Source organism: Rhinolophus sinicus, chromosome 15 (assembly GCF_057876585.1).
Source record: "Rhinolophus sinicus isolate RSI-liver-muscle chromosome 15, RSI-T2T, whole genome shotgun sequence".
Taxonomy (NCBI): Eukaryota; Metazoa; Chordata; class Mammalia; order Chiroptera; family Rhinolophidae; genus Rhinolophus; species Rhinolophus sinicus.
This window is the reverse complement of record NC_142515.1, coordinates 107,730,522-107,749,802: the sequence shown is the minus strand read 5'-3', so window position 1 is coordinate 107,749,802 and position 19,281 is coordinate 107,730,522. Positions and strand designations below refer to the sequence as shown.

Below are 19,281 nucleotides of genomic sequence, written 5' to 3'. Positions count from 1 at the left end.
AAATCACATAGCGACTTCCAAGTCATTTGCAATTTAATTTGCCAGAAATTAGTATCAAGACCAGTGAGAAAAAGAAAACTATTGCTCAAAAGCACTGGAGACAAGAGGCAGGAAAGCCGCAACAGACATGTTCACTTTTCGACCTGTTTTAAACTGACGTCAGCTGCTGCACAATGGAAATTCATGGTAACACAAAACTTTATCACTTTCATTTTCTTGGAATTCAAGAGACAAACCTTGCACGCACACTCAGTTTCTCCCCAAAATAGCTGCATTCTTTTATTTGGTGATTCAATACATTTTTAACTCAAATAGTCACCACATAACCTAGGCACAATATTAAGCATTTTACAAGCATAGTATTTTACTGATTTGCCAAAGAGTACAATAAGTGAGTTGGTTAAAGGATATACTTCTGTACATAAAAATATCCATGTATTTATACAAGTGTGTGGAACAGAGTTTAAAGATAATAAAACCAGAACATCACAATAAATAGGATGTGTTCCAACAGGACAGCAGAGCACTTTGTCAGGAAGTTGTCAAGTCTCTTTTTTTCAAGGTGCTTCATGTTCTTCTGAGCTAGGCTCACATTTCCCAAAATAAGGGTTAGGGGTTAGTAATGACTGGATCTGAATGCCTATTTTCATATGTCACTTTTTATTTGCATCTCCCATAATAGGAGTGGAGGATATGATAATTTGTTTATTTTCAAAAAAATCTTTGAAACTTACCAAATTCTATTGATTTCCCACCTCAGTATTTTAAAACGCACATTAATCTAAGCTCTAGCACCATACAAGAATGAAATACATGTATTTTTGTCAGAGTAACAATATTTTATATCATCTTTGTTCCTCTGGCTATAACCATTCTGTTTAGAAAAAATTTACCAAGCTAAAAATAGTTGATCTAGGTTGTCATAAAAAAAAGAATATTAAATACCTTTGGTAAAAATAGATATATTTAACAAGATTAGAAAAGCAAACAGGTATAATGTCAAAAGGAGAATATAAAAATGTACACAATAAAATAACCCAACTTATAAAGTGAAGATAAGGCCACTCTTCTTTTCAGGTTTGTTGCTTCCAAACCATGAATGTAGTTCTCTTCTTCTAAATGGTAGAAATTTTAATAAGAAATATGGAAAATCCAGTCTTTCCTATCAGCATGACACAAGTTTGATTTATAGAATCATAGTTCCTTTTTAAAACCAAGTTTGTAGAACATTGAACACTCTGGTTTATACATGTGAATATAAGGAAAAAAGTCCAGATTTCTCTGATTTTAGGCCCAGAACATGGAGCTTGAGGGTTAAGCAAAGCAACAGAATCAGGTGCTCCCTTGTGCACAGTTCTTTTTTTTTTTTTTTTTTCCTGTACTGAATTAACCTAAGTCACATCAAGACAACTGACATATTGAACACAGCTAGAAGTACATGGTAACTCTGTAACTAGCTAGTGACCTAGAACATTTAATTTTTTTTGTTCCACGACCGGAGACCTTTCCTCCTGTCATCGGAGCCTCCTCTCAAGAGAGCTGTTGCACAACTCCTAATTCCGGTTGGTGTCTCCTCTTTTAGAACACACTGTAAATCCTGAAGGATGAAAGGTCCCTGAAGCGAACAACTGAGATTATGGATGGAGATAATGCGTAAGTTCTAGAAGGGAATCAGTCGCTGAGCTGTATGGTTCTGGGAGAGGGCTGCGCCTGGTGACGTGGTTATCCTCCGGTGTTGCCTCTGCACACACAGTCACACTCCTCGTGGTGTTCCAGGGCCACGTCAGTGAGAGATTTGTGCAATCCCCTGACACCAATTTTTGGTCGCAGCTGAAGGACCTGAAAAGCAATAATGGGAACCACCTTTAAAGCAAACCGATATCTATAACTCCTGATTTCACAAGTAAAATTTCAGCAATCAAATTTGGAGCCCAACAAAGATTAACAAATTTTCATTTTTCCTTAGTGAAGGCATTCCAAATACATTCTCCCACGCCTCAAAAAAAAAACCAAAAAAATCATAAATGATTAGTATTCCGTGAAAGAAAGGATATTTCAATACCAACAATTTGGAAGGATGCTGCCTCTTTCAATTTAGCGAACAGTTCTCTACACTGAAAGACTAACTATACACCCTTTCTTTCACCCATCTAACCATACTAGAGACAATTTCACCTTGACTAAGTATTTTGGAACCGCTACTGCCCTATTCCTTTTTCTGTTGGTTAGTTTCTTTCACTCATTCATTTATTCACACATTTAGCAAATATTTATACTTGAAGCAATACACGCAAGTACTGTGATACTGTGAAAAGAAACATGATCGCCCTACAGCTGAGTTTGCTCAATTATGCCACTCATTAATTTTCTTGGCTACACTTCAAGTCCTCTATAAACTTGATGAGATGGATTAGATGTACTTCATAGACATCAGCCGCTGTCACAGCTTTCTGCAGCTGGATCCTACCGTGCAGTGTACGGAAGTTTGGCAATAACAACAATAATGCCTCTATTTAATGAAGTTATTTGCAGTTTGGATTGCTGAAGTTTTAAATAAAATATATAGCAAAATAGACACACTAAACATATTTCCTTTTAACACTGTGACAAAAAGACCTAGATCTGTATTCTATAAACGACTATCTGGTGTACTTGATAAAATCTACCTATTCGATGTGTGTTGTATTTTATTTCTTATCATAGAAGTGATAAGGTTTTAGAAATTATGTTTGGATTATGAACATAGACGAGAGCACATAATAACATGGAGTTGTCTAGTTTCTCTGCTCTCTGGGTATCACATAGATAACTTCATAAAGAAACTTCTAAAAGTTCCTGGAAATTTTCATTAATCCAAAAAGCACAAGGCAGGTCTTATGACTATTCTACTTAAAGATTAAAAAACAAAAAACAAAACACAAAAACAGAGGATGTATATACCTTATTTGGCGACTGTGGTCATATCAAAGGTTAATAAGCTAACATTTTTTGAATGCTTGTGTGTGCCAGTCACTAAACAATATTTTTACATACTTTAACTCAGAAGAATTCTGTGAAGTAATTTACAATTATTACCCTTATTTTACACATGGGTGAATAGCTTAGAGAGAATAAGTGACATAGCCAGTATTTGTACTTCGGCCAAATATGAATTAGTAAAGTTAGAGTGATAGATAAAAATCTTCTAAAGACTCAGAATATTACCAGAATATTCTATTTATTTAATAACTTTCTTTGTAGAGACATACACTGCAAAGTCTTGTAATAACTATGAGAGTCAACTTTTCAAATAGATTTTCTATTACATTTCACAATTCTAGAATAAAGGTTACTAAACATATTATTTTAATGTGAACTTTAATCCAATGACTATTAAATATATTTTTATGTAACGGTACTAATTTATTGTTTTTGCACAACTTAAGGTGGCATCAAAATTAACTATTCCTAAGATACCGGTGCTATATCATATCTTATCATCATGTTCTTGTTACAAATCGTTTCTGGAATGAGGTTAGGTGGACAGATAAATTGCAATATTGATATAGCCAATGTCTTCCATTCCTCTCTCCACATGTATACATTTTCCCAGGTGTCAGGGGAAGAAAAAAGAAGTTTACTGTGAAAGGTGAAAATTAAAAAGGCCACCTTATCCAGCCCTAACATTCAGTCATAACCAGACCGCAATCCTACAATCCTTCCTTCCTGTAACAGTGCTTATGTCAAGATGCAGTCTCCAAATGAAAGCCCTCATTTCACCCCCCAGTTTTGGCCACTGATGTTTGTGAAGATTTACAAATAGCAGAAGAATCTCATATGTTCCAGTGATGTTAAAGTCTTGGAAAAGAGATTCAAATACATGGTGGTAGAGACATAATTACTGTTTTCCTTCTTGATCCCATTTGAAAGCTTAAGTTTTAGAAGAGAAAGATAAACTTGGAAAATGTCCAGCAGGTCCTGGATAATATTAAACATGATAATTTGGTTTTCAGGACATAGTTTATGACATCAGAAAAGAAACCAGACAGAAGCACGTCTCACAAAATTTTGAGGTAGACGTTCAAACTAAAACTAAAAGTCAATGAAAAATTCATTCAGGGAAAACCTAAAATCAGAGACTGTGAAAAATAATAGATAAGGTACAAAAAGAACCATCAAGGGATAGATATACATGTACCATTGCCCAAAATGTGCAACATGCCCTTAAAAGTTTGGGTGCTATAGAACTTTGGAGGATGGGACTCATTACTAGAATAAGTCAACTAAGGCATACTTTTCCTCCAAAAAACAAACAAATCTATGCAAGAAAAAATAAGACTATATGTTATGAAAAGATGAAATTAAATACATTAAGATGTAAACAAGGTGAAAATCACTGGCTGATTAAGAATGAATAAAAAAGGAACAGGGGTGGCCAGTTGGCTCAGTTGGCTGGAGCGTGGTGCTAATAACACCAAGGTTACCAGTTGGATCCCCACATGAGCCACTGCGAGCTGTGCCCGCCTTTAAAAAAAAAAAGGAACAGATATGCTTCTATTGCCAGAGTATTCTATAGATCTTTTTGCCAGAAAGAGAATATCCTTCTCACCTCTGGGCACAGTTCATTAAATCTTTATTGATTATTTGCCATAATCGAAGAATAAGGGGTAGGCACAGGGGAGGAAATAAAGATAATTGAGGGCATAACTTGCAAGGGCTTGAAATGTGCCAGATCTTTTCTAACTGTTTTATAAATATCACTCCTTGAATTCTCACAATAAGGTATTGTGAGGGTTAGAAGCTCACTTTACAGGTGAATCATTGAGGCACGGGGACTAAGTAATTTGCTCAACGTCACATAGCTAACAAATGTCAGATTCAAATGCTGGATGTCTGGCTTTGGAGTCTGTTCTGAAGCACTACACTGTAGTGATCTTTGCTCTTTCTTAGTTCTCAATTTTGTAGAAGCAAATAAAAATAAACAATAATTATGAAATAGTAAAAGTTCTCCAACAGAAATACTTTTAAAGTCCTACACATGCACAGAGGATGGAGTAGTTATGCTGGGATTGACTGGAATCTAAATAGTGTGTTAAGAAGAGGTAACATATAAGTTTATACATATGTAAAGCTCCTGTCTTGCTTCTCTAAAAACTAGGTTTGGGAGGTAGCAAAATTGTTAAGGAAATATATATCTCATATTATAATATGATATATATATATGTGTATATATATGTATATATAACATATATTATATATAGTAACTAAAATGGCTTCCAACAATCAGTATATAGTGATAGATACAAAAGTAGTAAGAATCTTATTCTTATTATTATGTAATAATATTACATCAAAACATAACAATATCATTCTTGTATTTTATGAGCCTCTTAATTTTCTAAACTTACTTTTGATACAATGGTTGAACAAAACCCAATGAAAGGCTAGAGGAAACCAAAAGAGGGAATGATTCAGTTTGTAGTAACACAATGAATATTTTCAGCTTAATATTTAGGGAAGCCGGTGTAATAGAGATAGACAAAGGGAGAACAATTAGAACTAAGCTCTGACTTTGCTTTTGCCTTCTCCATGAGATAAAGTAATCTTTAAACTGAAAACGGGAACAATGCTCATCAAAAAGAATTAAAGCCCAAGGTGGCCTTCACTTTAAGTGAGTTAAATCTCCAGATTAATTGTATTCAATGACTTAATGCTTTTAGTACTATTTTAAGTCATGTTTAAAACATAATTTCATTTGTTTAGAAGTATCACTAGACTAAGCACTAATTTCCAAAATATAAAACTGAGAAAAATTCAGGCCTCAGAAATTACGAATTACACCAAATAGAGAAACCTTTTTCATAGGGTAATTTGGTTATTAACAAAAAGATGATCACAGAAAAAGTAATGATTCCCACAAAGACTGCTTCTTGATGTGTGAATGCTACATGAGGCTATTGGAGAGAGGGTGGGATAGAACTGGGGGTAGTCAAGGGCTACCAAAAATTTGGACTATGTAAGTCCTAAGGTTCCTAAGGCTCTGAAAAACAAAAATTACTAACATTTAATATTCTATTTTCCTTAATTCCATAGAATAAAGAGATAAAGTGTGAAGAATCCGTAAAAAAAACATTTAAGATGCTATTTGGGACAACATGAGTAATAGGAATATTGTTGTAATTATGAATATTTCTTCTTGGGATTTATGTGCCCACATTGCCCCAGGTGGAAAAAATAAATATCAAAGATCTTTCTTCTCCAAAAGAGACAATAATTTACGTCCAAGTTTGTCTTTATAATACCTTCCCTTCATATTTTGAAAAGATTAAAAGTTGAAGTTTTACCCTTTTTTACCCTACAAAGGAACACATTGTCTTTTTTCTATTAGAGATGAATTGTTTACTGACCACCCATGATGTAATATCAGAGGATATGTTTTCAAAATCCTTAATGTCTGGGTTTTTGAGTTACAGGTACTAATTTAAAGACATGAACTATTTTGTAAACCTTTTTTCCCCCCATGAATGCTACATCCCTTTCCAAACAAAAATCCATTTTAGATATGCTGTTTTTGGTTTTTTTTGCTTTTTTGTTTTTTAAGACACAAAACACCCAAAGGAACCCAAAAAGAAAATGATATACCTACCTCATGATATTTTTTAGTAATTTTGCTCGGGACACATTGACATTCATTGCAATTGTGGAGACAACAGGCACAGTTTCCACCACAGCGTTTAACCAGGAGACAACCTGGCCAGAAAATGGTATCGGTTCTCTTTAGTTCTTCCCTTATGGACACCGAGAAGTTACGAGGCGTGCAGCTGTATAATCTTACCTCCTCTTTTAGAAGGTTCAGATCCACCACTACATGGCATAAGAAAGCAAAGAAAAATAGATGTTCACGCTTTGAGGCTGAATGTATTTTGTTAAACTCTTTTCATAAAGACAGCTATTTCATGAACAATAACCCTAACAATACCCCTCCTTATTGTAAATAGGTTTTGGGGGGCTAGGCAGCTAAGAAGTTGGACTTTCTATTTCATAATAAACAAAGCTCCATTATGACTTAGTGACCAATAAAGAGATGCCATTGTGCAATATTATGAACAGAGCCAACAAACCAGTTGAAAGCTATAAATAGGAAACTTTATAGAGGAAAAAGAGGGCTACACCTTTTAACCTTAGTAAAAAAGTAAAAAAGGAGAGCATTGGAGGGAAGAAGAGAATGTAAAATGCTGAATGCCTTGATGAATAAATAAATGCATTTTTTAAAAAGGATTACACGCTCATGCAATTAATGAAGAACAATTTACAGAAACTTGTCAACAGAACTTCCTATCATCTTTCTGGCAATAAGAATCATAAAATGCAAAAAGGAAATGAAGAAAATGAATTTCTGAAGACAGCTGAATGGACCATGAAGTGAAAAGAATGATACATTTTAAAAGAGCAGATGTTGGAAAACATTGCTTTTCATGAACTGAGTAATTTCTGGTCTTTGAAATTTAGTTTAACTTTTTCAGATTTCTGTTCTTCCCCATCTAAAGGATGGAAGAAATGTCTAATTTATAACCATTGTCTCTATTCTTTTAACAAGTTGGTTAATCATGTTGTACTTTATTCTTTAAAAGAATACCTACTTGTAAAGACCAAACAAAATATCCTTTCATCAGATTGTTGCAGTAAATTCTCAAAGAACGGTTGTTTTTAACTACAAACTGATATTACCTCAGATAAATTATATCAAAGTAACATGCAATGTTTAATATGAATTTATATGTAACATATAAATAGTAGTGAATTGTTAGGATAAGTATCTCTCATATAATTTTAATTTCTGCTTTACGCCTCTGCCTCCTCCACCCCCCACACAGAAATGTTCAAATAAAAGCAATTCCAATAAAACTGAAGAGTTTTGGATAACATATATTCATCACGACTTTTTTCCCATCAAAAATAAAGGTTTTATTAAAATTTAGAAAAATTATCTAAAATATAATAAATCTATTAAATACCTTTTCACTAACATTGGAAATATAAATAAGAATTGACAGGAAAAAAAAATTGGGTTAAAGACTGCTTCAGATAATTATTCAGTTTTAAAAATTAAGTTCCAATATTTTAAATAATTTAAAAATGACAAGGTTATTAAGAATCAAATGGTTTTTGATTCTTGTTTTCTTGGCTATGTTACATTGTATATGTGATTAAGTTTTTCTAAATGTCAAAGGGAACTAATGTATTTTCAAAAAATATATTATAAATTATGCATAAGCAATCATAAATTATAAGCACATGTAATATATAGTTGACTGAAACCTTGGTCAAGTTTAGGAAAGCACCAAGGAAAGACTAATTCAATCAATTCATTTCAACATCTTATTTAGCTAAAAAAATTTTTTTCCCAACTCAGTAGAAAAATCACTATTTCATTTGAGCATTTAAAAATTTCCTTTTCATTGGAAAAATGATCCTGTGAAAGTAAAGCTTTTAAATATTTAAGGGAAGATGAGTTCATGCTTTTGAATGCTATAAAAGACCAATTTATCTCTAATAAAGTTAATTAGATAATTAGGTTAAATGATACCACATATTTTACCTGATTTCATTTTGCTGAACTAATAGTATATGTACATATTGCTCTTTCATTGTTAAAGCTATATATGAGCTTATTTGAATTTTTTCTCTAGAAGTTACTGTCTGGATAAGGAGGGAGAAAACATAAAACATGCACACACATACAAAAGCCAGTTGCCAAAATTTGCAATGCTTATTTAAGATTTATTCTTCTTTAGAATGTGAATGAAGCTCTTAGCTTTGAAAGGATATTCATCTACCGCAAATAGTTTTAAACACACTATTTCATGAAACTAGAAAATGAGACTGTATATGTTCACTTTAAAATGTTTACTTAACCACAATAAAAGGTTAGATAGATTTCCCAAGTGAACTAAGTTATGATACCTGCTACAATGTGAAAATTTAAACACACTTTCAACTTAGCTTCCACTCATTTATCATGTTTGACACAAAAGTCAAAAGCCCTTTTTAAGTACTAGTTAAGCCTGACTTAGAATTTTTTTTTTCCTGTAGTAGCAAGGTATGAATGAAAACCTTGAAACAGAGGAAGAAAGGGAAAATAACAAAACAGAAAAAAACATTAATGCAGTCTACACTGGGCTAAAAATACAATAAGGATTTTGAATTTGCCATATCTTATTTGAAAGTTATGCTTCCTACTTCTAAGGCTTCAAACTCATCTAAGCTTCATTAAAATAAGTCGTGTGATTATAAATTGGGGTCACAAATTCTTTAATATTATGTAGAACATCCAGGCAAGGAAAAAGTACAAAAAGGAGAGAAAGATCATGCCCCCACATATACTTTTTAATAACTTAACTATAATATTATGGAAAATGTTTTTAAAGTAAAAACAAACAACAACAACAAAAACCAAAAAACAAACAAAAAAACTCAGACTTCAGATTCCTTATTTCCTCTTCATAACTAACTCCCAAGACAATACATGCATTAATTTGTCTTTCTAAAAGATGGATGTTTTGAGCATGTCACCAATGAGAGCTGTTATTATAATGTAAATTTTTGTGTTTAGATTTATCAATATTGCAGACTTTTACTAAAAAGGGTAACACTGACTGAAAAAAGTTATAGTCACATTTTACTTCATAAGTTGTTCATTCTTTTGAGATATTCAGCCCTAGAATATTCTATTACTGTAATGCAATCTGAGGGTGGTCTTTCTAAGATAAATGTGGTAACACTGTGATATGTTTATTCTGTGGAAAATCTATTTTGATGTCTAATTAGAAGCTTTTAAACGTTTTACTCCTCGTTTCTTTGTAGAAAGACTCTTGGGAGGGTAGTTGGTTTTGTCTATATAGATGATATCCCACACCTGCATTTTAGTTTATGTAAAGTTCCAAAAATATACACTGCTTTTCTCACACTTACTGTATGCTTAAAAAGTTAATAGTTTGGCAAACTGCAAAGGGCTTCAATTTGCAAAGTGCTAAATGAATATTTGAAAGATCTGGTTCAGTGCTGGATGCTTTTAAACGTGTGCTAGCTGAGGGCTGAATCATCCTTGAGCACCACGTGGAGAGGTACAGGCAGGAACGGCATGGCTAGAAGGAGATTTTCAGGCTCAAATCCTGAGATCAGCCATCAAAAAACTAGATCTGAGCTTAGAACCTGGTTTACTCCTTCTGCCTTCCTTTTACAGATCAACATGAAAATCTACTTCAAATTTGCTAACAAAGGCTCTATTCATGGGTTTCTGCTAGCCTTGCAGATCTTCATTTTCCTAGTCCTAAATGGGAGGGAAGGGAAGTATTGTTCGTCAGTTATTCATCAAGTTATTCATCAAGATCAAATCTTATAAATATGTAACAGCTTTCAGCATCTGGACAAGATTCCACTGCCCCTGTACTTGAACACCGCTTTCAAATATTGCTGAAAGGAAACCACTCTGTTGGCATAGCAAATACCATGGTTGGGCAAGTCTGAACATGACCTGCTGAGATTAAAGCTCCTCATCCAGAAGGGCTGCGACTCTTACTTAGCAGGAAAGGGCAGGAATCGGGTTTCTTTCTGACAAGATTTAGAAGAACAAGTCCGGTGCAATCTGCCCTTGTGAATCGCTCAAATTCACTAAACATTGTTCCTTCTATATATATCTTTCAGATTGTCATTCCATTCTCTAAAGTGGTGCTGGGTAGATTTCAATGTTTTCGACAGACTGACACAGATTTTTTTGAGTACGTTGTCACTAATCAGTTATTTCTATGACATTTTTATTTATGTCTGATATGGATGCTTTCTAGTTCCAATGTTTACAAGGAAATTACCTAAAACTTAGAGCAAACTCAGTTAACATTATTTCCAATTTCTTGACCATATGGAATTAAGTTTAATTATCAACACTTTCACTCTTGAAGGGATATATGTTCCTTTGGTCAAAAGTGAATGGTATGGGTTCCTTTCATCATTATTTTCTTGCTCTGAATCCTATCTGGGAAACTATTAGTTCTATTTTATGGTGAGCCACAGTTATTTTTCATGTTATTTAGAAAAGGTTCTAGGCTTTGGAAATGGAAATTGATATAATCTTGACCTTTGAGGACATAGTACATAATGATTTTGATAGAGCTTTCCCTACTTTAGACCCAAACGGGTTTAGAAAACTATGATAATCTCTTGAATCTCTAAATCAATATACCCCAAATATTAGGTTTAAATAAGCAATGGTTCTTGTGAAATGTCATAGAGGACTTCACCAAAATGATATTTTTTAATTAAAGAAATTACAAGAATTTTCAGCGAAAGTATCCCTTTTAATTTTGCAAACCCATTGCATTCTAAATAAGCACGTCCCCCCCATTCGTATGTATTCTTATTTAGTATGTACACATGCTCAAATGTTATGAAAATTGAGTATTTAAATATATCTCTGAAGGATTTAAAACTCTACCCATAATGTTTCAGATTCTATGGCAAAAGAATCTGAAACATTAGCTGCTAAAAGAATTACGTGAGGTTCTAATCTGAAGAGAGAGCTTACCTCTGGATTTTCTTCCAAAAACAAAAGCCTTGCCAAGAAGTTGCCACGTTGGCCTATAGAGATCTTCTAAGTCCAACTGCCACCTATCGGGTTCAAGATACCGAATAAGATCTTCCAAGGTACTAAAGGCAGTGACGGCGTTATTCAGCAGGTCCAGTGGCAAAGCTGAGGCGGGTAACTCTGAAGGGCTCACAGTTTCTGTGAATTGCTGAAAGTAAAAGGAATCGTGTGTTATATAGTTCAGAAATGACAATGTTTTCCTTCTGGATTGAAGCATGAAGTTAGATAGACTGAGGCTGTAAACACATGAGAAGTGAAATTGTATTCCACTCCAGTCAGAAGCAATTCCTTTGCAAGACTTCATGTAGATGAACTTGGAGAGATTTTCCAGGTAGGTAATGAGAAAGATTTTTAATTTCCATTCCTACAAACCAAGGTGGATGTGGATAGCTGTTGCTTAAATAAAAAAGAAAATGTCTCGTGGTTCATGGACGGACTTAAAATGGAAACTGTAATACAGGTGACCAAATTTTTGTTTCTTTGTTTCCACTTTCCATTTTCCTTAGTCTGGGAAATAACTAGGTAGTTATGCAAATGAATGTCCAATGGATTAAAAATTTAATATCAAATAATTAACTCATAGAGAATTAACAACAAAATGCAGGGGGAAAGCCTTTGACATTAGAGAAGAACTTGCTAATCAAAATAGAAAATTCCCAAACTATAAAACATAACTCTAATAAATTTGCCTACAAGTGTTTTAATAAATAGGATTGAAAGACAGACACTGGGGGAACACTTTAGTAAATTATGTAACTATCACAGGATTATAATAGTGGCCAAACTCTATAAAAAGAGACAAAAACAACTCAATAGAAAATGGGCAAATTTCAGACAAGAAGCTTGAATGGTCAACAGACATAAAAACATGCTAAAATTCACTAGTTATCAGAGAAATGCAAAACAAAGTGAGATATGTCACATATAAAAAAGGAGACACTATTTCACATACATGAGATTGGCAAGCATTTTAAAAAAAGGATTACCAAGTATGTGGGTAAATTGGAATTTCTCTGCCTGCAAAAGTGAGTATAAATTGGTCCAACCACTTTAGTTTACATAGGAAACTAGAGTTGAAGATTTATATGTCCTGTGCCCCTGTAATTCACCTTTGAGGTTTATAACCTTTTATTTGTGCACATGGGGAATATGTATACTGATATTCATTGCAGTGTTGTTTGAAATAGAGGAAAAACGGAAACAACCTAAATGTTCATACATAGAGCAATGGATTGCAATCCATCTTTATAAATGGCAAGTGACAAAATGAGCCAATAATTTCAATAGAAGTTCAGGAAGAACTACCCTAATTTTTAGGGTGGGGAATGGTAGAGCAGAACTGAAATCAAAATAGGCAAAACAAGTAAATGAACACATGCTAGGATTAGTTTTGCTATTATCATTACTTTTTGCAGAGGAGTGGAGAAGAAGAGTATAGAATAAAGCATTTAGTTGACTGATGTTCATTACAGCAGCATTTTATAAGAACAAAAAGTTGGGAAAAATCTAAATTTATGATAGTTGAGACAGTTAATTACACTGTACTACTCATAACTGAAATAGTATACAGCCATTAAAAATGATGTCCTCTAGGAATTTTTATTAACAAAAGAAATGCCTACTATGTAGCAAAAAAACAGCTATATAAATGTAGTGTAAATATACCATCATTTCAACATACATAAATAGAAACAAAACAAAACAAGAAGATCAACAGTTCGTAGCATGTTGAGAGTGTTCACCTATGATTTAAATGAGAATGTTTTTTTTTAATTTTCTTCTTTATATATATCTTTATTTCCAACATGTTCTATAATACATATGGATTCCTCTTGAAGATCAGGTAAAAATACTATTTGTTATAATGAAAAATTATCATATCAGCTCTTCCTTTTCATTCTCATCAGATACTGGGCTAGATACTGAAAAACCAGGTACTATGTATAGTAGCCTCGAACTTTGTATCCTTGCCTTTAATCTTTCCTTATTCACTTTATTCTATGCTGCATAACCCTGGGTTAATCTACCTAAAATAAGTTATCACTGATCATGTGATGAATTTGAACAAATGCCTCTAGAGTGATTCTCATCTGGAGGATGAAATCCAAATTCCTTCCCCTGCACTCAGGGTCCTTACTATCTGACCTTTCCTGCCCTTTCCCATCTGATCCTCTACTCATCAAAGACATGCACATTTTGTTCCAATCAATCTAGTCTCTTCACTGACTGCTGCACATGTCATATTCATCTCAGGCCTTGTACTTCCACCCATGCTAAATGCTGTTGCCATCCCCCATATGCAAACTCTCCCTCCTGTGATCCACATAATAAATCTTTTCCATTTATAATGGCCTTTCTTGAAACCCAATTCATCCATGAAAACTTCCTCAAGAGCAGGGACATCATTGCCCCATATATCTCAATTGTGTCAATTTGCAAGAGATTCCCTCTCTGGGCTATCCTGTGGGCACATGGCCTGAAAAGCAGAAGCTGCTCTGTAAATTAGAAAAAGGACCACTGTTCTCTGGGGCAGGCACAGCCCCTGCTGGGGCTCATAGCTTTGTAGGTATAGAGATCCTTTTGCACACGGGGAGTGAGGGGAGTAAGGGGAGTGGGAAGAAGGGGGTGGGATGGATTTTTATAGAGCATAATCGGCAGAAATGACTGTGGCAGCCTTGGGTCAACATTGATTTTATTCTTATTGTAAAGATCTAATTTCAATAATGTGGAGATTCTGGATAAAATATTGCTACTAAGATGTTTCCAATTGCTCTGTGAACTTTTGAGAGCAGAAACCAGATTTAATACGTTCCCTATTTACTCCCAGTATTTTTTAATTGTCCAAGAAATGCATAATTGTTTTGACAGAGAGTACTATTATGACTGATAACTATATTGCATACATAAATGAACAATTATCTGATAAAAGTTTTAATTGTCCGTTTAACCAATTTGGTTAATATTGATTAAATTTATTATGTGAAACTGTTAATGCAAATTTTTAAAATTAAGCCAAAAATATATATATATGTTTATATAAAGTGAAAATTAAGGGTCAGTAATACTCAAAGAATAACTGAGTTGTTACTCAGGACTATGACAATATAAAACAATCCCCTCAAATGTCAAAGGTTGGGAGAAACTAACTTGGCATATGTTAGTGCACGCAAATATTGGTTGATGGCATAAAGCTCCAAGCTTTTAAATATTTAAATTAAGATAAATTTAAGGAGATAAACCACACACACACACATGCACACACACACACACACACACACACACACACAAACACACACAAGCACACATAGCAGTGCCCACCCAACAAAACATGAGGGGAGAATCAACTCATTTGCCCTGGATTTAAAGCATCAACCCTTAGACAGAACAGAGGAAGCAATGCTTTTAAGGGCATTCTCATGACAGTCACCCCACTGATTGGTTCAAGGAACAACCAAGTTCTTCACTTTAGAAGTTCTGCTTTTCTAAGTTGCCTAAAGGGATTTTCAGAGAAAAGGGGGAGCAATGGGAAAAAGAAGTTACAGGAAAAAAATGTCATGCTTTTTTTTTTTTTTTTTTTAAGTTTTAATTTTTCCTTTAATCAAAACCTCCTATTTTCAGTACAGGCTCATAGATTTTTCCCCCATATTTAGTGTCTAGAAAATTCTGATAATATCTGTGTTACTTAAAAATATTTATGATTGGGCTAAGTGCCTCAAACTCAATTGGATTTTCACATTCCCCACCCCTTATCTCTTTTAGTCACCAAGGAAATATATACTTATTACTAAATTATGAATTGTTCTAAGACTATTTAGTGGATGACAATGGTCAGTAAGGAAAAGCAGAGTTTCTTGGTATTCCATAATGCAAATGACTAAACATCTCTACTTTAGTAAGCCAGAAAAAAAGCTTTTCTACTATTACCTGCCGGGTTGTAGGGATAACTTGAGTGGATATCCTAGTCCTAGGCTAGACCTTTTCAGGTACATTACTTTGGAAAGATAGATGGTGAAAGAGCAGAAAAGGAACCTGAAATCTCTGCAATGAAGAGCCCTGTCAAACCATGCAATTCTAAAATGTCAGTACCATGTGTTAAGGGTCTTATACAAATGAGTTTTTTTTTTTTTTCAAATTCCTTGGTGAAAGTCATTCTGAATGACAACATGATATGAGAGAAAAATCCTTATCAGGAGTCAAAGAGCCTGGACTGTCAATTTGAAGACGCTCACATTTCAGAAAGACAATTTATCGGGCAAATACTGTAACCCCTTTAAGCCTAGTCTCGGTTTCCTCCTCTGTAAAGCATGGCTGCTGAACTCAGTGACTTTTAAGTTTCTTTCCAGCTTTCAAATTTCAGAATTCTATGTAATTCTATATAATTGCTAGAGGGTCTATTTTCTCTCCATCCTCCAAACACTTCCTATTTCTTGTACTTTTGATGATAGCCATTCCAATAGGTGTGAGGTGATATCTCACTGTGGTTTTGATTTGAATTTCTCTGATGATTACTAATGGTGAGCATCTTTTCATGTACTGTTTGGATGACTTCTTTGGAAAAAAAATGCTATTTAGTTCCTCTGCCCATTTTTTAATGATATTTTTAAAGTTATTGAGTTGTATGAGTTTTTACACATTACAACTTTTAACATATCCAATATATATGCTTTGCAAATATTTTGTCCCATTCCACAGGTTGCCTTTTTATTTTGTTGATTGCTTCTCTTGATTTATAGAAGCTTTGTAGTGTGATGGATTCCGACTTTTTTGATTTTGGTTTTGCTGCTGTGCCTTTGCTGTCATTTCCAAAACATTCTTATGCACTGCTGGTGAAAACGTAAATTTGCTCAGCCACTATAGAACAGTATGGAAGTTCTGCAAAACATTAAAATGAAAACTACCACATAATCCAGGAATCCAACTTCTGGATATATAACCAAAGGGAATGAAAACAGGATATTGAAAAGGTATCTGCCCTCCTCTGCTTATTGCAGCATTATTAACAATAGCCAAAATATGAAAACAACCTAAGTGTACATCCACAGAAGAATGAATAAAGAAGATGTGGTATACTGTATATACTATTCAGCCACGAGAAAGAATGTAATCCTGCCATTTGTGACAACATGGATGGACCTAGAGGGTATTATGCTTAGTGAGATAAGTCACACAGAGAAAGACAAATACTGAATGATCTCACTTAAATGTGGAATCTAAAAAAGCTGAACACTTAAACAGAGAGTAGAATGGTGGTACCAAGGGCTGGAGGGTGGGAGACCTGGAGAGATGGTCAAAAGGTACAAACTTACAGTTTGAAGATAATAAGTGCTGGAGATCTAATACATAGTCAACAATACTATATTATATACTTCAAAGCTCTAAAGAAACTAGATCTTAAATATTCTTACCACAAAATAGAATTGAAAATTATGTGACAATTATGTGACATGATAGAGGTGTTAGCTAAGATGGTAATCATATCGCAATGTATATGTGTATCAAATCAATATATATACACCTTAAACTTACACATGTTATAGGTCGATTTTATCTCAATTACAAAAAGAGCTGAAAAATGGGTTTAACACAGCTTTAGCAAAATTATCTGGAAAGCTTCGAAAATAAACCTACTACTACTTAGTAAGTCTGTGGTGGGGCTGATGTCTATTTTTTATCTTTAAATCTTCCTTGTTGCTTTAGATAATCAGTGGATTTGGGGAAAAACTACTCTATGGTACAACTAACAAAACAACATGAATTTTTTTTTTTTTTCCCTGTCCTGAGAGTGCATATAAGTTTACTCTGCTTTTTAAGAATGTAAACATCCATAGAAAGACATTATCTAGCTTATGAAAGGAAATTGTGTTAATCTAAAAACAGAAGACAACAGATTCATGTTTAGAGAATTGATAACACGTTTCAAATACATATAGATATATGCTGTGTTATGGGCCGAATTGTGTCCCACTAAAATTTTAGATTGAAAGCCTAACCTTCAGTACCACAGAATGAGACTGTATTTGGAGATAGGCCCCTTAAGGAGGTAATTCAGTTTAAATGAGGTCATTAGGATGAGCCCTAATCCAATATGACTGGTCCTTGTGAGAAGAGGAAATTTGGACACAGATACACACAGAGGAAAGACCACAGAAAGACACAGGGAGAAGACAGCCATCCACAAACCAAGCAGAAAGAAAGGTCTCAGAAGAAACCAATCCTACTGACACTTTGATTTCAAACTTCTAGCTTCCAGATCTGTGAGAAAATAAATTTCTGTTGGTTAAGCTACCCAGTCTGTAGTATATACTTTGTAACAGCAGCCCTAGGAAACTAATGCATGCTGTCATGGACTTCACAACTTAAAATCTATTATAGCAGCAGAGAAAAGGTTAATATAATACTGTGTTAAATCATTTAACAAAGATTTATTAAAAACTCTATAAGGTGGGCACTGTGAACAAAACAGATCAAAATTATCACCCTTGTGATAAACCAAAGTATTTTGTATCATAGGAGAGATTTTTCCTTTGCCAAAACAAAGGAAAACTGAAAATTTGCTATTAGGTATCACATCAGTAACCCAACAAGTATCCCACAAATCCTGGGGAGTGTGGACCATAAAAAGTGAACTTAATATGAAAGAATAACAGAAAAACAAATATACTTCTGCTTTTATTATTGAAAAATAACTGGCAGCCCATGTGTTCGGACAAAGTAATGGCCATACAAATTTGTGTAACAGGCACAAGACAGCAGGTTTGGCTTCAAGAGTAAGTTCCCTTCCTGACTTCTCTAGTGTTACTTTCAAAAAATCAACATCTTAGGCTACCATACATATTTTATGCACTTATTATCATCTTTTCCTTTTTTAGGAAAACAAAAAGTTGGTTTCCTGTCTGGAATAGTATTATCTGAACTGCTTAAAATTTCACAATAAATACTTACCTCTAAAAAAAAATATAGCTGTCTTTTTTATTAGGGTTTTTGTGGAGAGTACAATTTTAAAAATACAACATTTGCAGGGAATCTTCTCTGGACAAATACACCCATGCAAATGTTTACCTTGAGTAGCATAGCAACTGTTGCAAAACTTTTAAGGCCTAGAAAGATTTATATTGAAGCTTTCTTAGTCAACTGCATATAGTACATTTCAAACTGATAAGGAGGCTTTCACTTCATTTATGCCCAGCAGAAAAGTTAGGAATGAAGATTAGGTTTTATTGTTGTAGTCATTAAAAACAAAACAACAACCAAATAATATTCCAGGTGTTACCAGAGAGGAAAAACAAAAAGTGCAGTCTTGTGTTACATCACTTCTTAAAGGTGTCTCCAATCTCACTTATGTATTGTCAAGCTGATATATTGTGCATAGGTCTGACTTTTAAAGAGCTTAAGAAGCAGACAGGGCATGTACACAAAAATGCGTGCCTGGAAAAACTGATGGGAGGCTCTGTAAAGACACAAGAATACCCTGGAACAATTAATTTAAACATGCTCCTTTGTCATTTCCCCCTGTTCTTATCTGAATTCATCCCAAAAGTTATCTGGGTTATGTTTTTAAATTATTTTTAAGCCAGCAAAGAAAAGCAAATGCTTGCATTCCTACTCAAGAACAGATGTTTTAATACTGTGTGGATAATGCAGATTATATATTTAAGTGAGAA

At 33.9% G+C, this 19,281-nt stretch overlaps 1 protein-coding gene across 1 annotated transcript in view; it reads right to left on the bottom strand.

The window, feature by feature from the left end:
* Positions 1–253: 253 nt before the first annotated feature.
* The window catches only part of PDGFC (platelet derived growth factor C), a 176,226-nt gene continuing 157,198 nt past the window's right edge, over positions 254–19,281 (bottom strand). Inside the window, exons 4-6 of the mRNA XM_088792564.1 lie at positions 11,561–11,768; positions 6,626–6,843; positions 254–1,839 (exon numbers count right to left, since the gene is read on the bottom strand). Of these exons, the coding sequence (XP_088648690.1) occupies positions 1,723–1,839; positions 6,626–6,843; positions 11,561–11,768 (543 nt within the window). The 3' untranslated portion in view covers positions 254–1,722. The remainder of the gene's footprint in view (positions 1,840–6,625; positions 6,844–11,560; positions 11,769–19,281) is intronic.